Raw genomic sequence first — 16,615 nt, forward strand, 5'->3', positions numbered from 1 at the left:
GTAATAAGAACAAAAGACACCAAATATCAAATACAATGTTTGTTTATTATATGTATTCCTCAACAGAGGCATTAAAAACCACTTGGTGACAACAAACTATACTGGTGAATGAATAATCTCATGTCCTGGAAAACACTGCTCTATTGAATCAGCGAGGGCACACATCCAGACAACCAAGCTGCTGTCATTTGACCTCTGACCAAGTTATTTTTAACTTTTAACCCTCGGCTTTTAAACAGGTCTCGGTTAACAGGCGTCAGAAATGAATGAGAATCAGAAATATATCTGTAATACAGTGTACAGAGTGAAGTGACTGCTGGGCTCTGGAGTTTAAGATGGCTCCTTCAGGATATACTGACACCTTGGCTTCCGTTTCTTTAAACCATTATGAATATACATGAACATATACAGACATGAACCAACAACTTCTGTTAGCACATGAATTAAAAAATATTGTGCAAATGCTTCATATAAACTAACCGAGGAACATTGGTAACCCATCACTCGCTCCTCAGTTCACACATTAAACTGTAGAATCTGACAAAAACACAGTGCTTGTGTTTTTCATAAGCTTTTACATGTGACACATTCTACTGCACCTCCCAACATGGACACCATAAGGCCAAAACCAGTTCTTAAGACAAAATGAATAACTACTTGGGGAACAAAACTGGTGGCCCATGTTTTTTAAAGTGTCGCACCACCAATAATGTATACAAAGTCTACACTATAGATTATACACTACATTTTATATAAAAAGGGAAAAATTGAAATTATTGCATGCAAAACAAAATATACCAAAAATAAGATGAGGAAACATCAACAAATGCTTCAGTTAAAAAAACAAAAATCTAATAGCTTTGGCTCAGTCAACAACCATGATAGCACCACATTTTAAAGGTTATGACACTCTTCAGCCATCACTGTTGTACTTTATATTCTGACACTGGATTACTTTATAATGTATTGGAGGGATAAAGACAGCTAAAATGGCTTCTTATGCAGTGTGTATCTGTGTGCTTTTGAGATGAAGGGTCCAAGTATGATTCAGACGAAGTGCTTGAAAGTTTCTTTACCCAAATTCTCCAGCCCTCAAAAAATCGTTGGAAGCAGCCCCCTCAAATCTAACTTTTCCGAGACAATCTGAATCACGCTGGCTTCAGACAGCGATTGGCCAGCTGTGTAGTGTTCCTGTAATGTGCATCCATGTAGACATACCACAAATGCCTTTGTACAACTCATCGCTTCAAGGGCAGCTGTAACAACTTTAGACACTTTGCCTTTAGACATGCTCAGTGAACACATCTCATACAAACACATTGTAAGCATAGTGAGACCTTTAAGGCCTGGTCACTCAGGAAAAGTGGAACAGTGAAATATCTGGTTATAGGGGCTTGGTGACATTGTGACGACTGGCAGGGCTAGTTGGAACTTCTGTAGCTAGTGAGCTAACTGTTAACGTGCCAACCAGCCCAAAACATGCTAGCACCAGTCATTCGAATTTATCTGCTCTCTGCCGATTTTCCGATTGCCAGTTCTCGATTGATCAGTTTGTCTCGGAAATGTCAGAAAATTGTGAAAAGTGCCTGTCGTAAGTTCTTAAAGATCAAGATGATGCCTTTACGGGTCATGACAGTAAAGCTTACAATCCTCAAAATTGAGAAGCTCCAATATTATTTATATATTATTTTCTATTGATCCACTAATAGTTGCAGCTCTACATTAACTGTTTACAAATTATTCCTCTTTCATGGCTCATTTTATTGTACTATAGATTAGAGATTAAATCCATCACTAATACATTTTGATTAAAGTTCCCAAAGTTTGAAAAACTAATCAAGGATTAACCTCACCTCTCTGAATGACTGCAGTGACTACAGCATCTGCATTGACATGAATTGTTCTTGCTGCAAAATTTTGCCATTTCAAATGCTGGTGTGACCGTGCCTTTAAGGTTTTTAGGAGCCTCAGCTGAGTGTCAGGGTAGTATTTAAGGTTCAAAAGCTTGAGTAGCTTCCAGATTTGGCTTTTCACTCCCTTTACATAGGGACAGTGGCACAGACCAGTGGTGGAAGAAGTACTCTGATCCTTTACTTAAGTAAAAGTACCAGTGGAATAAATGTAGTGGGGTGAGTGTAGTGGAGTGTCTCTGAAATGTAGTAAGGTAGAAATATGAAGTAGCATAAATGGAAATACTCAAGTAAAGTCCAAATACTTTACAACTGTACTTACTTGAGTAAAATACATAGTTACTTTCCACCACTGGTCCAGACTGTGCAATAGGTTACTAGAGGAAGTTGTTGGGGCTTCTGTGCTGGGTTTATACTTGGTGTGTTTGTCAGTTTCAATGCCTCGACCTTGTGTCCAATCCTGTGTCCCCGCTGAGCCAGCCATTCAGAAAATGCAGATTTCCTCTGCTCTTCCCTTCGCACCAAGTGCAAATAAATGTCTGTATTTAAAATGTCCATTGACTGAGACACAATGTAGAAAAAAACTCAACAAGAAATAAAACATGAAGTGAAATGGAATATACCATACTAGAAGTCCTTTCAGTTAGATTTGTCTTTGTCTTCATCTCTCTCAGCCAGGGGCATTTCCTGAGGCGGGTGCTGGGGCAAGCCTTCGCTCTGAGTGGTGGCTTCTGAGGTTTGTGGCTCTGGTTTAGTAGAGGGCCCCTCTGTCTGTGGTGCTGCCGTTTGTGTACAGTTTATCGGTGCGAGTGCTATGGCAGGCTGCAGAGGACAAAAAACAGAGCCCATGTGAGATCACTGAAACGTATCGAACTGAAAACTAAATATAAATTATTTATGATAATTACAGATACAAAAGAACTAGGATAAGACAAACACAATCATAAAGTATACAGTCATTCCTCTGTCCACAAGATTATTTTTTCATCACATCTTCCTTTAACAATTTATCCAAATTAAAGGAGATTTGCGCTTAATATTGTTGTCAGAGGCATTCCTGTAGTCAGAAATTAAACAGTCTCAGATATGCATCATGGAAAGGAAAGCCTATCCAAATAAACCCACTGGGGGTTTGAAGCCCATGAAACTAGACACAAAGCTGTTTGAAAAATAACAAGCTAGTCTACATGACTGTCAGCACCACCAATGATTACTCTTGTTGTAGTTACCCACTTTGCTAAGTGATCACTAGTCTATCACAGATGTACGCACACGCACGCACGCACACACACGCACACACACGCACACACACAAAAACACATATCTACTCTTCAAAGAAAAACAATAACAAAAATGAACCCTAAGTAGAATCAGGATGTTTTAATGGTAGAGTGTGAAGTAGCAAGCCCAGATAGAATACCTGCAGTGACATTCACAGACAGCTGAGCCCTCAGCAGCAGACTAGAGCACACCCACAGTAAAATGAAGGGCAAGGAGCAGCGATGGGAGGGAAGGCGGGGAGGGGGACAGTACAACAGAAAGAGGCAGTTGGAACGAATGGAATTATTTAAAGGGGTTACTCAACTTGAAATTCACTTTACTCTGCATGTTATTTAACACTAGATTTTTTTGTTTGTTTTCTTTTGTTGCCATTTTTTTTTTTAAGTCTTTTTGTTCTTCGGCAGTAGGCAGTCATATCAAACTGGTATTCACCACAAATCCACTTCCAGTCCAGAACTGGGGCAACTCCCTGCGCCACAGCGCTACAGTGAGGCTGGTGAGCAGAGTGCAAGGCACCAGGTAGAGCAAGGCCGGCTGACCCATCTGCATCAAGGCCAGGGCCACGAAGGTGATCAGCAGGCCGATGCCGTAAGCTGACAGGAGAGAGACAAAGTGAGACAACGCACAGAGGGTCAACATTTCCAAAGTCCAGTCATGTCCTGCCAACACTTAAGATGCTGGTTTTCCTTTTTTTTTTTTTTTTACATATTGTTTGTAAGCAAACTCGGTGGGCCTCCTGTAATTAAAATACTACCCAGAGCGAGACACTTGTATTTCAAAGTAGAATCTAAGGAAGAGCTGCTTGATCTTCTACTTCATTAACGATACTCAAATCACAGAGGAGTACAGTGAATATTTTTATGCAATTACATTGCTCACAAACTGCCGCCTCCCCTGCCCGGCACTTACCGATCGTACAGGCCACAAAGTAGATCCTGGAGGACTGTGTTAAAATGTCAAACCTGTGACAGTATGCCACCAGCAGCCCTGACAGAAAAAAACAGCAGAGGATCATTCAGAACAAGAGCAGCTACTGTATTCAGCCCCATCTCATCACACTTAGTCATCAGAAACCAAAGTCTTTCACTGCACTCTACATTATCTGATATTAACACCGGATATTTTCTAGACTAAAGGACATTATTGTGCAGTTATTAATTCATGAGAACTAAATGTAGCACTTATATAGCATTAAGTATGCAGCTATTGTTGTTGACTTGTTCTGCGCTTACATAGTTGGCAACCACATTAATGTGTTATGTTCGAAGAAAAGACTAAATCGGGTGACTGTGGTCAATTGTCGTTTAATAATTTTTTTGATGAGCTTTAAGCTGTTTGAGTGGCTTTTGGTGTGATGATGCATTTTATTACCTGGTACTAAGATATCGCCAAAACCCAGGAGGGAGAAGGGCCGGTCACAAAGAGCCAGGGGGGAGAAGTTTAACCTTGGCACTTTGAGCACCATGGGAAGCTGGAGAAAACACAACCATTAGTGTTAACTATCAATGACTTTTCCTCTGAGCTGAGAGGAGCACTTTGAGCAGAAGGAGCAGCGGTAAATGTAAGTGTTATGTTTCTTTAACCCCATTACACCCAAAGGGGGTTGTGGAATTTGAAAACAAGCTCACCTTTTCATGTGTGGAGGAGTCAGAGGGACCAGCCGCTACCTCCACCATTATACTTTCCCCACTCTGCGGAGAAAAGGCCACGAGTAACGTAAGCACAGTAAAATGGACTGTAGACATGTGAATAGGTTTGAGTGAAAAATGTCTTGGCATACCTTTGTAAATAAGGGTGTAATAAATACGAAGAAAACATCGTAGACAAAAAGGACTGTCAGTAGTAAAGTGCAAGCCTGTAGACGATAGAAAAATACATGGTCAGTTTAAAACTAACATGATACAAAAGCCAAACACCATTAAAATCTTTACAACCACTTTCCACATTGTTACAGTTTACATCTATGATGGTTTATAGCCCACCTTAAATGTGGGCAGTCTGACTGTTTTGAGCATGTAGAGACAGAAGGCGATCCCCAGGGCGTCCTGTAACGCCCACGCCCACCTGGAGGACACACAACACGAGTTTGAGTCAGCAAACACCATCTTCATATGATGTACCTCCAACATGTTATCACACACAGACAGAAAAAAAAGCCACCATTATGTCACCCGACACACAGCAAACAACACCCACAGTGAAGTGCGCTTGTTTGTAAACTAAAGCTCTTGGGTGTAGGCAGACTTCTGCGGCACATTCTGAAATCAACTGAAAATACGTTTTTACGAGTTTGAGTGAATTTGCAGTCTAAATGTTAACACTGTTGTCTCTGTATGTGTTTGGATATTTACACCACAATGTCAAACACTTTTTTGCACTTACATTGTAGAGTGTGTCATACATGGATAAAATCCAGATGAGACTTACAACACTTAAATTTGAACAAACAACAATTTTCTTTGTTGTTTTAGTGAGACAGAACAGTGGCTAAATTCATTGTAGTCTTAGTGCGACTTCAGCTGCTGTTATAGACAGAGGAGACAGAACAAATCAGACAGTGAGCAACTGTTTCCACAGACCGCTGACATAGTTACACAATGGAAAGAGTAAAGATTACATGCATCTTGAAAAACGGATGCATTTACACCTTCTCAGCATCTGTTTAGGATGGATTTCAATCAGTCTTGAATGTTTCTTAGATGCATTCTTTTAAAACGAGAGAGCTATTTTATCCACCCAAGCCGCATGAAGTGAAGTCTGATACAGGCGTAACACACATCTTGCTCAGAGAACACAGGTGGCAGGTTTGCTGGTGTGTGATGGGAATATTCTGTTAACTGGAGACCAGGATACTCAAAGGCAGAGCACCATAATAACATGTAAACAACATATCCTGAAAAACATCTTCAGTTGAATGCAGCAACTACTGTTTGTTTTTTTCTCTGCATTTAACTACTAAACGTGTGCGTTTGTAAAACAATGAAATTGACACTTTTTTCCCTCTTTGCACTTACTGGTCTTCGTTGCGAAACACCATCCAGGTGATGCTGACACCGATGCAGAAGGCTGACAGCAGCAACATGCGGATCTGTGGCCGCTTGTGCAAGTATGGCAGGTTGTTCTCTGGGATCCTGTGATCAAAAGACGGCCCACAAATCAATAAATATAACCACAACAAGGACATTTTCTTTGAATAAAACTCAGTCTGACAGTCACCACCTAACATCTACTATCACCAGAGTCCAGACCCGGTCATAAGCAATAATTACTGTATATGCCTAAAATTATACCTCAAGGCCTAATCTCTAACTTTAACCACATGAGATGCAGGTGTATATATATATATCTATAATTGTAAATGTAAAATAAACATTTAATTGGAGAGTACGACTTAAAAAAAACAGGGTTAATCATAACAGCCTGACAGCTGTTAGTTAAGGTTTGAGAGTAAGTAAATTTGTAGACGAGGCTTACAGAACGTACGCAGCTATATGGAGATTCAGAAAAAAATATGGTAGGTGCTGAAAACAGACTTTTGAGCAGCTCACATTATGAAAGCATATTGTGTAGTCTCACCTGCACTTGCAGAAAGGAAGTCTCCTGACAAAAGGCCACAGACAGCTGTACAGGCCGACAGAGGAGGCCACACAGAAGATGGCGATGACCCAAATGGCTAAACAGTGAGGGAAGTGAGAGATTAGTATCCATTAACACATGATATCTCACTCATATTCTACAGAAGGAAATACACTTTTTTGGTATGTGTGCTCTTTGACAAAGTAAGCCCTTTAATACCTGAATAGAAGTAGCAGTTTCACCACTGTGTTTGCAGTATTTGGTCTGTTGGGTCAATGTGCAACAGTGATTCAAAGGCACTAAGCGGTCTTTCAGCACCGATCAGTTTAATCTATTTATCAGAGAAATGTTATCTGAGCCATTAAGCTCTTTTGCAGTGCTGCCAGTCTTTACAATCAAGTGGTTCACACATCCAGATCTGCAAACAGCATCTACAGCTGCTACAGGACGCAATGTCAACTGTAGCTCAGAGGGATTTTGAGTTTACAGTGGGGCTAAATGGAAGAATTATTATCTCACTTTGTTATCTGAGATGTGCTCTGCTTGTCTGGGCTTTTAACAAGCAATTTTAAATCTTGGTTTTAGCAGCTGAGGACCATATTACACATACTTTACATCACTGCATCATTCTAACCGTTTGTTTTTTCCCTCAAGCACATGAACGTCCAGACTGTGTGCCTCTCTCTCTCTCCCTTCCCCTTCTCTATCTCCTTCCTGTTACTCTCCGCAGGTCCTCCCACCTCCAGAGCTGCAGCTGTAGAGTCTGGATCTGCAACTGCAAACCACCTACTACCCCCATGATCCTGTTAAACACCTGCTGCTAAACCTGCTCAAATTTACTATAATTATAATGATTATTAATAATGTTATTAGCTGTCAACACAAATTTTATCAGTAGGAGCACTACAGTTGCCATTACATTACTATTGCTGTTACTGCCGCTTATATCACTATTATTAATAGTGCTACATTGCACGTTCTTGTTCTTTTCCTCTGTGCTCTCTCTCTCTCTCTCTCTATCTATTTATCTATCTATCTCTCCAACCCAGGGAGGAAACATTTGACAGTGTTTCCTAAACAGCCACTATATTTATGCAGTTTCAAATTTAGAAAAGTCAAATGACAGCCAAGTAATTGGTGCGTTTATTCAAGCTTCTCTCAGTCAGGGAACACAAGGAAGCCTGCAAGATGTGGTTGAAAGCAAATGGACCTTGAGTTGAAATTATTTGGCGCACAAGGAAAACACTTTCAGTCATCTTCTGCAGTGCCTGTATCAAAAGCAAATGCCCGTCTAACCATGCCAGACCCACAATGAGCGAAGAAAGAAAATGAAAGACTGACTTTGCGAGGCCGACCATTCCCAACACAGTAATAACTACTGGGCAGACAAGACTCAAACCACTATTAATATATTGGTCAGGGAGAAGCAGATCAGGCCAAATAGCCCCCCCCCCCAATTGTGAAGCAGTATCTTTGAGGAAACAGAATATTGTGTGTTATAATGTGCGTGTTCAGATCAGTGGTGTGTGAGTGTCTGTGTCGTACCCAGGCGGTCATAGAAAAAGTAGAGTAGCACCAGCATGCTGCAGCACATGACCACGAACACGCAGATCATGATGGGGGTGACGTCTACCGTCTCCTCGTCCTGCTTCTCTGCGCCGTCGTCCCGCTTGTGCTTCATGTAACGCCTGCAGGATGACAAACGAAAGTCGGCATTTGGGACGTTGGGAGCACATTCATAACTCTAAAGCCTAATGATCACTACATAGAAAGACTTATCTTCTTGTGCCAACCTCACAAAGCAAATAGTCTAGGGGAATGCTGTTAGCCAGCCTCTTGGATTTTCTCTTTCATTAGTTTCATTAAACGTTATTCACTGATGCTTTTTGACTTGCCAAAGCAGCCAGGATGACCATCCTTCCATCCACAGTCAATATTTACCATCATTTAGCTGGCTGGGTGATTCACTTCATTCCCAAGTTCAAAACACACACACACTCATATTCCAAAATGTTTTTTTGCCTGTGGTCCTGTGCGTCAGAGACCCCGTCTGACAGTGGCTTCAGTCACCTTGGCAACCCGAGATAGACAAGATAGGCTCTGATTGGCTCAAGCAGATGAGTCACTCATACGGCCTCAAATAAACAACACTGCCCTTTAGAGCAGTTGCAGGGGTACAATGCAGACTGCTTGGTTTGAAAAGAAGAGACATGCACACACTCTTGTAAGAGAAACACTGAGCACACATACTTAGCCAAGAAAACTATGACTAATTTTCCCCAGGGATGACTCTCCTGATAAATTAACTTTTATTTAAATTTAGCCTTCAGACTAAAAGCGTGGTACGTACAGGCGGAGGGAACTCTGTGTCCTGTCATAAAGTATCACATTTAGTTGTGTAATAGAAAATACTGAGCTAATATTGTAAGATACAACCTAAAATTTCAGAACATATATCATAATGTTCAATTTTTAGACAAGCAATTATCATGGTTTTTAAAAGACAGATATTTATTCATATGACACTAAGTTTATATCACTTATTGGGACACAATTGAGATCCAGATTAAAAACACTAGAGGAAATGTGGTAAATTCTTATATGAAAATAAAAAAATGATTATTATTATTATTATTATCTGGGACTTCACTAATTATACTGTGGTTACATGCAGATTAGGTAAAGTTACTTCTGTACATATGAAACTCCCAAACAGACCTGAATATTCAAAATCATGGAGTGATATCCTACACTGGATGTCACTTCCCCACTCTGTCCCTCCATCGTGTCTACTTACTTCTTGCTGTCTCTGCTACCGGCCCAGTATCCTCCAATGGCAACCGTTCCTACTGCCATCAAGAAGATGATCACCATGTTGTAGTCCAACACAGGCTCATTGGGTGCATACATGGCAACCAGTCGTCCCTTACCAAAAGTCTGTAGGAATCAGAACAGTATTAGGTCTGGACAAGACTACAGATTCAGTGCCTCCGCCACTCACAGTAGTTTCAGGTTACATCACTGTTTATCCAGAATAATATAAAATATTAACCATTTGTTCGAAATTTTGTCATAATTGCTGTGTGTATTCTTGAGTTATGGATAAACATGCGTTTTGTGAGGTCTTTGACTGCCAAAATCTAATCGGTTCATCCTTGAGTCAAAGTGAATGTTTTTGACAAATTTGAAGAAATTCCCTCACGCCGTTACTGAGCTATCGCGTTCATGAGAATGGGACGGACAGACACCCCAAAAACATAATGCCTCCGGCCCTGGCTGTCGCTGGCACAGAGGCATGAAAACAGAGCACACACAGACCATCAAGCAAGAATTATTCAGTTGCTGGCAATGATCATGGCAATGATAAACCATGGCAACTGCCAGTCATATACCTGTCCGTCTCTCCTGACAGGTATACTGTACTACTGTATACTGTACTGATACATTAGTAGTATCACACCGGTAACCGGTGGTTTCTGTGTCAACTAGCCAACTTCTCACCTTGCTTATGTCCAGCATGTCAGAATAGCTGAGCAAAGCTACAGGAATGTCAATCTCCTCATACTGAGTCTTGTTTCCTGCTGGTGGTGTCTGCAGTGAAAAACAAACAAAAAAAAAACATTCATTTTTGTTTTCTGAGCAGCAAAAGTCAGTCCAGTCTCGATGCATAATGAGCACAAGCAACGGCCTTAAAATGCTTTAAGTTATCTTCAGGCTTACAAGTCTGTCCTTGCTGACAATGAGCAGCCCCTTGGCACCATTAATCTGGGCCAGTCGGACCTTTTCATAGAAAGTGCAGTTGCCCCTCATCACCATGGGGATGCGGTTTGGGAAGCCTCCCTCTGGGACCTCAGAGGGTGAGCACAGGACTGATGTTGTCAGGTCATAGATCTGGAGACGTGACTACAAAACGAAAAGGTTGGCAGTGTTAAACAGCTGGAGGATATTCTCTTATGGTTCAACTCTTAATATACATTTTCTTGCTAATGACAGAGAATTTATTTGGTTTGGCTCATGATAATCGATGTATGAAATGTTTGGTGAATTATTAAAACTTCATGTTAAAGACTTGAACAAGACTGTTTCAGAAAGTGTTCCCCAAATGATACAATTATATCCAAAAATAAAACCCAGTTTTAAGTGTTCAAACTTTCTGATGACTTAGATGCTGTAATTCGTGCACTTGTTTCCTCTTGAGTAGATTACTGTAACTCATTATATTGATATCCGTCAGATAGATCTTGTATCTTCAGACCAAACAGGCAAAGAGAGTGGAGATAAAATTTCAGCAGCCTGTATGTTTCCCGAAAAAGATTTTATTGATCTGAATGTAATGTTTATAAAGTTAACATGGTTACCCCTCGTGTTGATCACAAGTGACTTACTGCTTTATTAAGGTCCTGAGGTAGACGTGCCCACTGTGAGTTGAAGAATATGCAGTAATCCTTTCCTTTGCTCTTGCCCTTGTCACTGAAATGGGCCATGCCATATTCTCCCACCACCTGTCAACATAACAGCAATGTTAGTATCACTCCACAAACTTTGATTTTAGATCATAGACGTGAACATTATTTCCAGCAGCACTGGAAATATTGTTGCTGTTTCACCTGAAGTCTGCTAATATGTATGGTTCTGTTAAAGTGGTGTGCCTAGTTTATAGATCTATATAACACTCCAATCCAAGAGACAACGTATTCCCAAGTAGGGCGGCAACTGATGATTATTTTCATTATTGATTAACCTGACAATTATTTTTATGATTATTCGTTTACTGTAGAGGTCCATGGTGATGTCTTCAAATGCCTTGTTTTGTCTGGCAAACAGTTCCAAACCCAAAGGTATTTATTTTACAGTGATGTAATACAGAGAAAAACAACAAATTGAGAAGCTGAATCTAGAAAAACATTTGGTATTTTTGCTCAAAAGCTTACTTAAAAAAAATGAATCTATTATGAAAATAGATGCTGATTAATTTCTGTCTGTTTATTGATTAATCAATTTTTCGGGTAGGACAGACAAACTTGTAATATAAACTTAAACAACAGAATCATAAACAGAAATACATTACATCAGTACACAAACCAAATAACATATATCCAAATAATGAACTCAAATACAACAAAAATTGATTGATGACTTGTGCATGTATATACATTTCATCAATAACTTGTCATCTTACTCCATAAATAAGCCCTGATTTGATATCCTAAAGTTCCTGTTGTTTTTGTCACCACCATATTTTTATTACTTACTCAAAGTACATTTCGTGAACACACATTACCTCCTGTGTTACAGCCATGAGTGTGGTGAGCCTTTCAAATGTTAATGCATGCTTACTGTTACTTTTTCATTAAATAAAAACATTACACAGTAATTGTGACATGTGCAACAGTGCCTAATAGCCCAGGTTACTTAATGTCCTGACATATTTGATACAAAATCTATCCACAGATTTTCAGTGATGTTCAGGTCAGGGGACAGTGAGCGCCGTTCCAAAAGCTTCAGCTTGTGTTTCTTGAAGTAGTTTATTGTGGTTTTGAGGTCTGCTTTGGATCATGTCCTGTTGTAGTAGCCAGCCTCTTTCAGTTTCACTTGTAACAGCACATTAACATTTGAAGAAAGGCTCATTTTAATATGTTTTTGGCTACATGCATTGTATTTACTTTCATACAGGGGCTGTATTTTGTAAACGTTTATATACAGCTATATCTATATAGTTTGATCAGTTGTAGCATTATCAAGGAAGGCGGATTCAAACCTGGACTAGAGTGGGATTTAAAGACTTTAAGAATCTAATTTAGTCTAATCTATAACAACAAACGAGTCGAACTTAATGTTGTACAGACCAGAGAAGGCTGACTAAACGTCAAATATTAGTTTTACTTGGACTCAGCGGGTCAAAGTACAGTTGGTTTCAATATTTTATGCAGAAATGTTATAATCAGTGAACTGTTTTAGCTTCAAGAAGCGAATTTCAGACGCGTTGCCGTTTCCTTCTGTAGCCTAATGTGAGCTGTTGGCTACCATTTAACGATCCTCTGTCTGTTGATTGATACTAAAATGCAGTCTGTTATAAACATTGTGGTGCCTCAGTGATGTGGTGAATCAGCGATTATCCTGCTCCGTGAATGGTGCATCTGAAGGTGAGTGATGTGTGGGTTTCCAGGGCCCACGGTGATCACTGCAAGCTAATAGCATCCCAGCTACGACTCCCGGAACACGGTTAGAAAAGAAAAAAGAACAATCCGTTTCTGTCAACCACGTGTCGCTACCCAACATAGACAGACAGATAAACAGTTTTCGGTGAACAAGGGGCGGTCTCTCTCACCTTTTGGACGAGAATAGCGGCCCAAATCAGTGTTTCAGGGACCCTCATGATGCTTAGCTCGTTGTTGTTTCCCCCATCAACCACCGTCCAACGGCTCTGCTAGAAGCCAGCTGTTCCAACAGGACACGCCCATTTGGTATGTGGTTGTTTTAATTGGCTGTTATCGTGAGGCCAGTAAGCACCTCTCTGATTGGTTACAGTCAAAGTCAGTCAAAAATTATGCCAAAGTAAAAGTCTTGATATGGAACAGAAGTTAGATGATACATTTAACTTAAATTTAATTAAGCATTTTAGCCTGATTTTAACCGGGATTGGATATGTTATGTTGTGATAGGTTTAGACAAAGAAATTTACATGCTACCCAGACTTACATAAGGTATCCCCACCCTTACCAGCTGTAACAAGTGATTATCAATAATTATAATCAAAAAATATAGTGTATATTACTCTGAACTGGAATTTTACTTTATGTATTTTTTATGTATTTCAGCATATGGTCGGCAAGGGGGAGGCGGCTAACTTGCCGCCAGTGGGCCATGTGCATGGATGTATTATGAGACTATCGTCCATGGCCATGCGTGAAGCAAGCAAGCTAGCTGCTGGGGGACTTACCCAGCTAACAGTTTCAGTTCTGGGAACGTTCTGCGAACTAACATCTTCGTTTTCATAACGTTTCACATATTTTGCCTAAAATGAACGTTTCTTTGATATATAGCTTACTGGGCTTCCTCACGAAGGTAGTAGAAAGTATGCAGCCAATGTCTTTGAGGTGTACATTTTCCATCAGCTGCAAAACATCATGCATTCATAAAGGCATCCTCAATTTATCTTGTCCATACAAATCAGCACAATTTGTCCTTTAATTGAAACGGAACTGGTTATAACCGGTTGCTATGGTTCCCACAGTGTCTGGGCAGCCTTCAGCCAGCTAGCTAAGCTGGCTAGCGTGTCCTCCGATGAAAAGTTAAGGCTACAGCAAAGTTCTATAATGTCTTATTTTACTGTCTACTGTTGTGTACAGCCTTTACAGAATGAGCTATGTTGGTTGAGCATGTTTTCCAGGCAGTGCTTTGCTGTTATTGCATTTGCAGAGTGCTTCAAAATAAAATTATCGCTGTTTTTCAGTTTATCTATAGCCTAGTTATCATTATTTCTGCCTCTAAATTTGTATAAGACCCTTTGACTGGGAAAAGATGACACACTAATTTTTGTGTCATGGATGGATTGGGGTTTACAGTGTAGGTTACTTCCAGCATGCCAAATCCATGCAATTTGGAATAAGAAGGCTACAGCTCTGCTTTCCATCAATAACCCTCTATTTTCACTAAAATTATAGCCTACTGATCAGCCTCGAATATAACGTCTAATCAATGCAAAGTTTTGTTTCCTCAACCGTAAACTTTGTAAGGAGGCTAATATGAAATACTGCACATTTATATTTCTCAATCTATCTAGCTATATACCGTATTCAGCCGCTCAGTTTTTTTTCCACATTTAGTCCTGTACGTAGTCCCTGGTGGTCTAGTGGTTAGGATTCGGCGCTCTCACCGCCGCGGCCCGGGTTCGATTCCCGGTCAGGGAACACCTTTTAAGTTTGGTTGGGTCACTTTAAGGGCGGTTGGTAATTCAAATATTAGTATGTGTTGGGAAATGTTTCATCATCTGGCCGGTAGTTCACATCCAAATCAACGAAAATGTATCCTTGGTTCTAACTTGTTCCTTCAAAGGTTTCACCTGAACAACCTGAACAACAGCTGTTCATAATGGTCTTCGGTTGTTTTGTTTTTGAGCTACATACATACTCTGTGTCAATCTTAAAGCTTTTGGAAAATTTGGGACAAAGACATTTTTGGCTGTTTGACATTTGCTTCAATTATTTATTCATTTATTTATTAATTCCTATATTTATTTATTTGTTTATTAATACTTCCTATTATTTATTTATTTTTTGGACGTTTTTCTTCCTCCGTACATGCATCTTCTGCTACCATCCTGAGCTCATTAAACGTATACATACATTTATAAAACTTCATGATTTCCATGTATAGTAATATCAATACTGTCGAAGAATCAATATTAGCTCTTTTCCTATATCAGCAGTCCCTGGTGGTCTAGTGGTTAGGATTCGGCGCTCTCACCGCCGCGGCCCGGGTTCGATTCCCGGTCAGGGAACACCTTTTAAGAGTTATCGGGTCATCTTCATTGTACATCCTCGCATTAAAGCAGACCAGTCTCTGCCACTTCACACAGAGTCCTCCACTCTGTATATATACATATATATACATATATCATATGACACCTACTGTGTCATACGTTATGTCATTACACTGTAGCCTATCATAACGGACTACTTGTTAAATCTGTTTCACAATTACACCATGCAGGGATTTTAATACCTAGGAGACTTTAAGCTACACTTGAGTTCTGTGTAAATAAAATTAATGGTATGTCATCAAGGAAAATTGTCAAACTAAGACATCAGAAGTATCAGTAAGTTTTTATACCGTACAGTTGTTTTAGAATCGAACTAGCAAAGATATTGTGAAAGGTTAATAAAGAATGAACTGTTTCTGTATTATTTAATTATTCAAGTTCAGGTTGGATAGTGTATGTTCTTGACATTTTGTATAGTGTGTATTTAATGTGTTTTGTATATGCCTGTGATCAGAATTTCATTTTAGACATTCAGATGCTGTTTTAATTGGACTACATCCTAACCATTAAACCACTTATCAGTCGAAACAGAAAAGTTAGGTGAATACATATGTTCTGTCTGAGTATCCTCTTTATGAAATGGATGTCATCTATGGCACCCAATGTTATTTGTTTTGTTGTGGTCTGAATCACCCCAGTCTGTCTTTAATCTTTGCTGTTGCATGCTGGATCTTGTTATTCATTGACGTACTGCAGCGGGTTGATACAGTCAGCATGATGTCATTCCATATGTCCGTCCTTCTGCTGGATAGTTACCTGCAACAAGTCACATATCAACACCGGAACTTGGACGACTTCTTTCTTCACAACAAAAGCACCAATTTCAGTGTGCGTTTGCTGTTGTTTTATTTTTGTCTGGTTGTCTGACAGGCTGGCTGATATTGTCTGTAAGCATTTATGAAGATAAATGTCACAGTTTTAGCAGAAAAGTACTGAGCATCCAAACAGGCATGCTTTCCTTCACCTCGTTATGGATTTAATGAGGTGCCATTGGGTGGTAGAACTGTCACCTGCTTCTATAAGAAGATGTGAATTGGTGCTACAGCATACATTAGTGCAACTAATGTGGTGAAAGTGCAGGGTGTAAAAGGTACCACATCTATATTGAAAACCTAATCCTAACCTGACCTAGGAGCAACATTTTTACATATAGTTGTCACTTACAGTATTGTTATTGCTACTTTGCACATGTCTGTGTATGTATATTTGAAATTAACTGTACATGATAGATAAACTTGAATGGACCTAAAAACCTTTAATTTTCCATGTCTGTGAACTAAAGGGTTCAAGTTTCCACATTACACAT

The 16,615-nt window shown here is 39.8% G+C and overlaps 1 protein-coding gene and 2 non-coding genes across 5 annotated transcripts; 2 read left to right on the plus strand and 1 right to left on the minus strand.

Moving 5' to 3' along the window:
- Window positions 1–26: 26 nt before the first annotated feature.
- sppl2b (signal peptide peptidase like 2B) lies at window positions 27–13,208 on the minus strand. Of its 3 annotated transcripts, none has more exons than XM_023425370.2 (15): window positions 13,096–13,208; window positions 11,153–11,269; window positions 10,488–10,670; window positions 10,269–10,358; window positions 9,565–9,704; window positions 8,313–8,455; window positions 6,768–6,864; window positions 6,206–6,322; window positions 5,174–5,255; window positions 4,972–5,046; window positions 4,820–4,882; window positions 4,563–4,662; window positions 4,101–4,178; window positions 3,624–3,784; window positions 27–2,732 (listed from the first exon to the last, which is right to left on the minus strand). In XM_023425370.2, exons 1-15 carry the CDS (start codon window positions 13,141–13,143, stop codon window positions 2,550–2,552), a joined length of 1,677 nt encoding a protein of 558 aa, XP_023281138.1. In that variant the 5' UTR covers window positions 13,144–13,208; the 3' UTR covers window positions 27–2,549. The 3 variants fall into 3 exon arrangements, 1 of the variants encoding a protein (XP_023281138.1); XR_002761772.2 differs by having other exon boundaries at window positions 2,594–2,732; window positions 3,496–3,784; XR_002761771.2 differs by having other exon boundaries at window positions 2,609–2,732; window positions 3,331–3,784.
- Window positions 13,209–14,605: 1,397 nt separating this feature from the next.
- On the plus strand, window positions 14,606–14,677 carry trnae-cuc (transfer RNA glutamic acid (anticodon CUC)). The gene has a single exon. It is a non-coding gene; the product is annotated as a tRNA-Glu (tRNA).
- Window positions 14,678–15,195: 518 nt separating this feature from the next.
- trnae-cuc (transfer RNA glutamic acid (anticodon CUC)) lies at window positions 15,196–15,267 on the plus strand. The gene has a single exon. It is a non-coding gene; the product is annotated as a tRNA-Glu (tRNA).
- The last annotated feature ends 1,348 nt before the right edge of the window (window positions 15,268–16,615 follow it).

Source organism: Seriola lalandi, unplaced genomic scaffold (genome assembly GCF_002814215.2).
Source record: "Seriola lalandi dorsalis isolate HSWRI2012SDOR001 ecotype SW California unplaced genomic scaffold, Sedor1 jcf7180002054777, whole genome shotgun sequence".
Lineage (NCBI taxonomy): Eukaryota > Metazoa > Chordata > Actinopteri > Carangiformes > Carangidae > Seriola > Seriola lalandi.

Bases quoted from the DNA above. Each gene is read 5' to 3' on its own strand.
- sppl2b (XM_023425370.2), bottom strand. From the start codon at position 13,143: ATGAGGGTCCCTGAAACACTGATTTGGGCCGCTATTCTCGTCCAAAAG. The intron at 5,256-6,205 runs GTAAGTGCAAAG...TGTGTCCTCCAG, and splicing joins GTGTTTCGCAACGAAGACCA to GTGGGCGTGGGCGTTACAGG. The intron at 2,733-3,623 runs GTGAATACCAGT...TGTCCTCTGCAG, and splicing joins GGACTGGAAGTGGATTTGTG to CCTGCCATAGCACTCGCACC.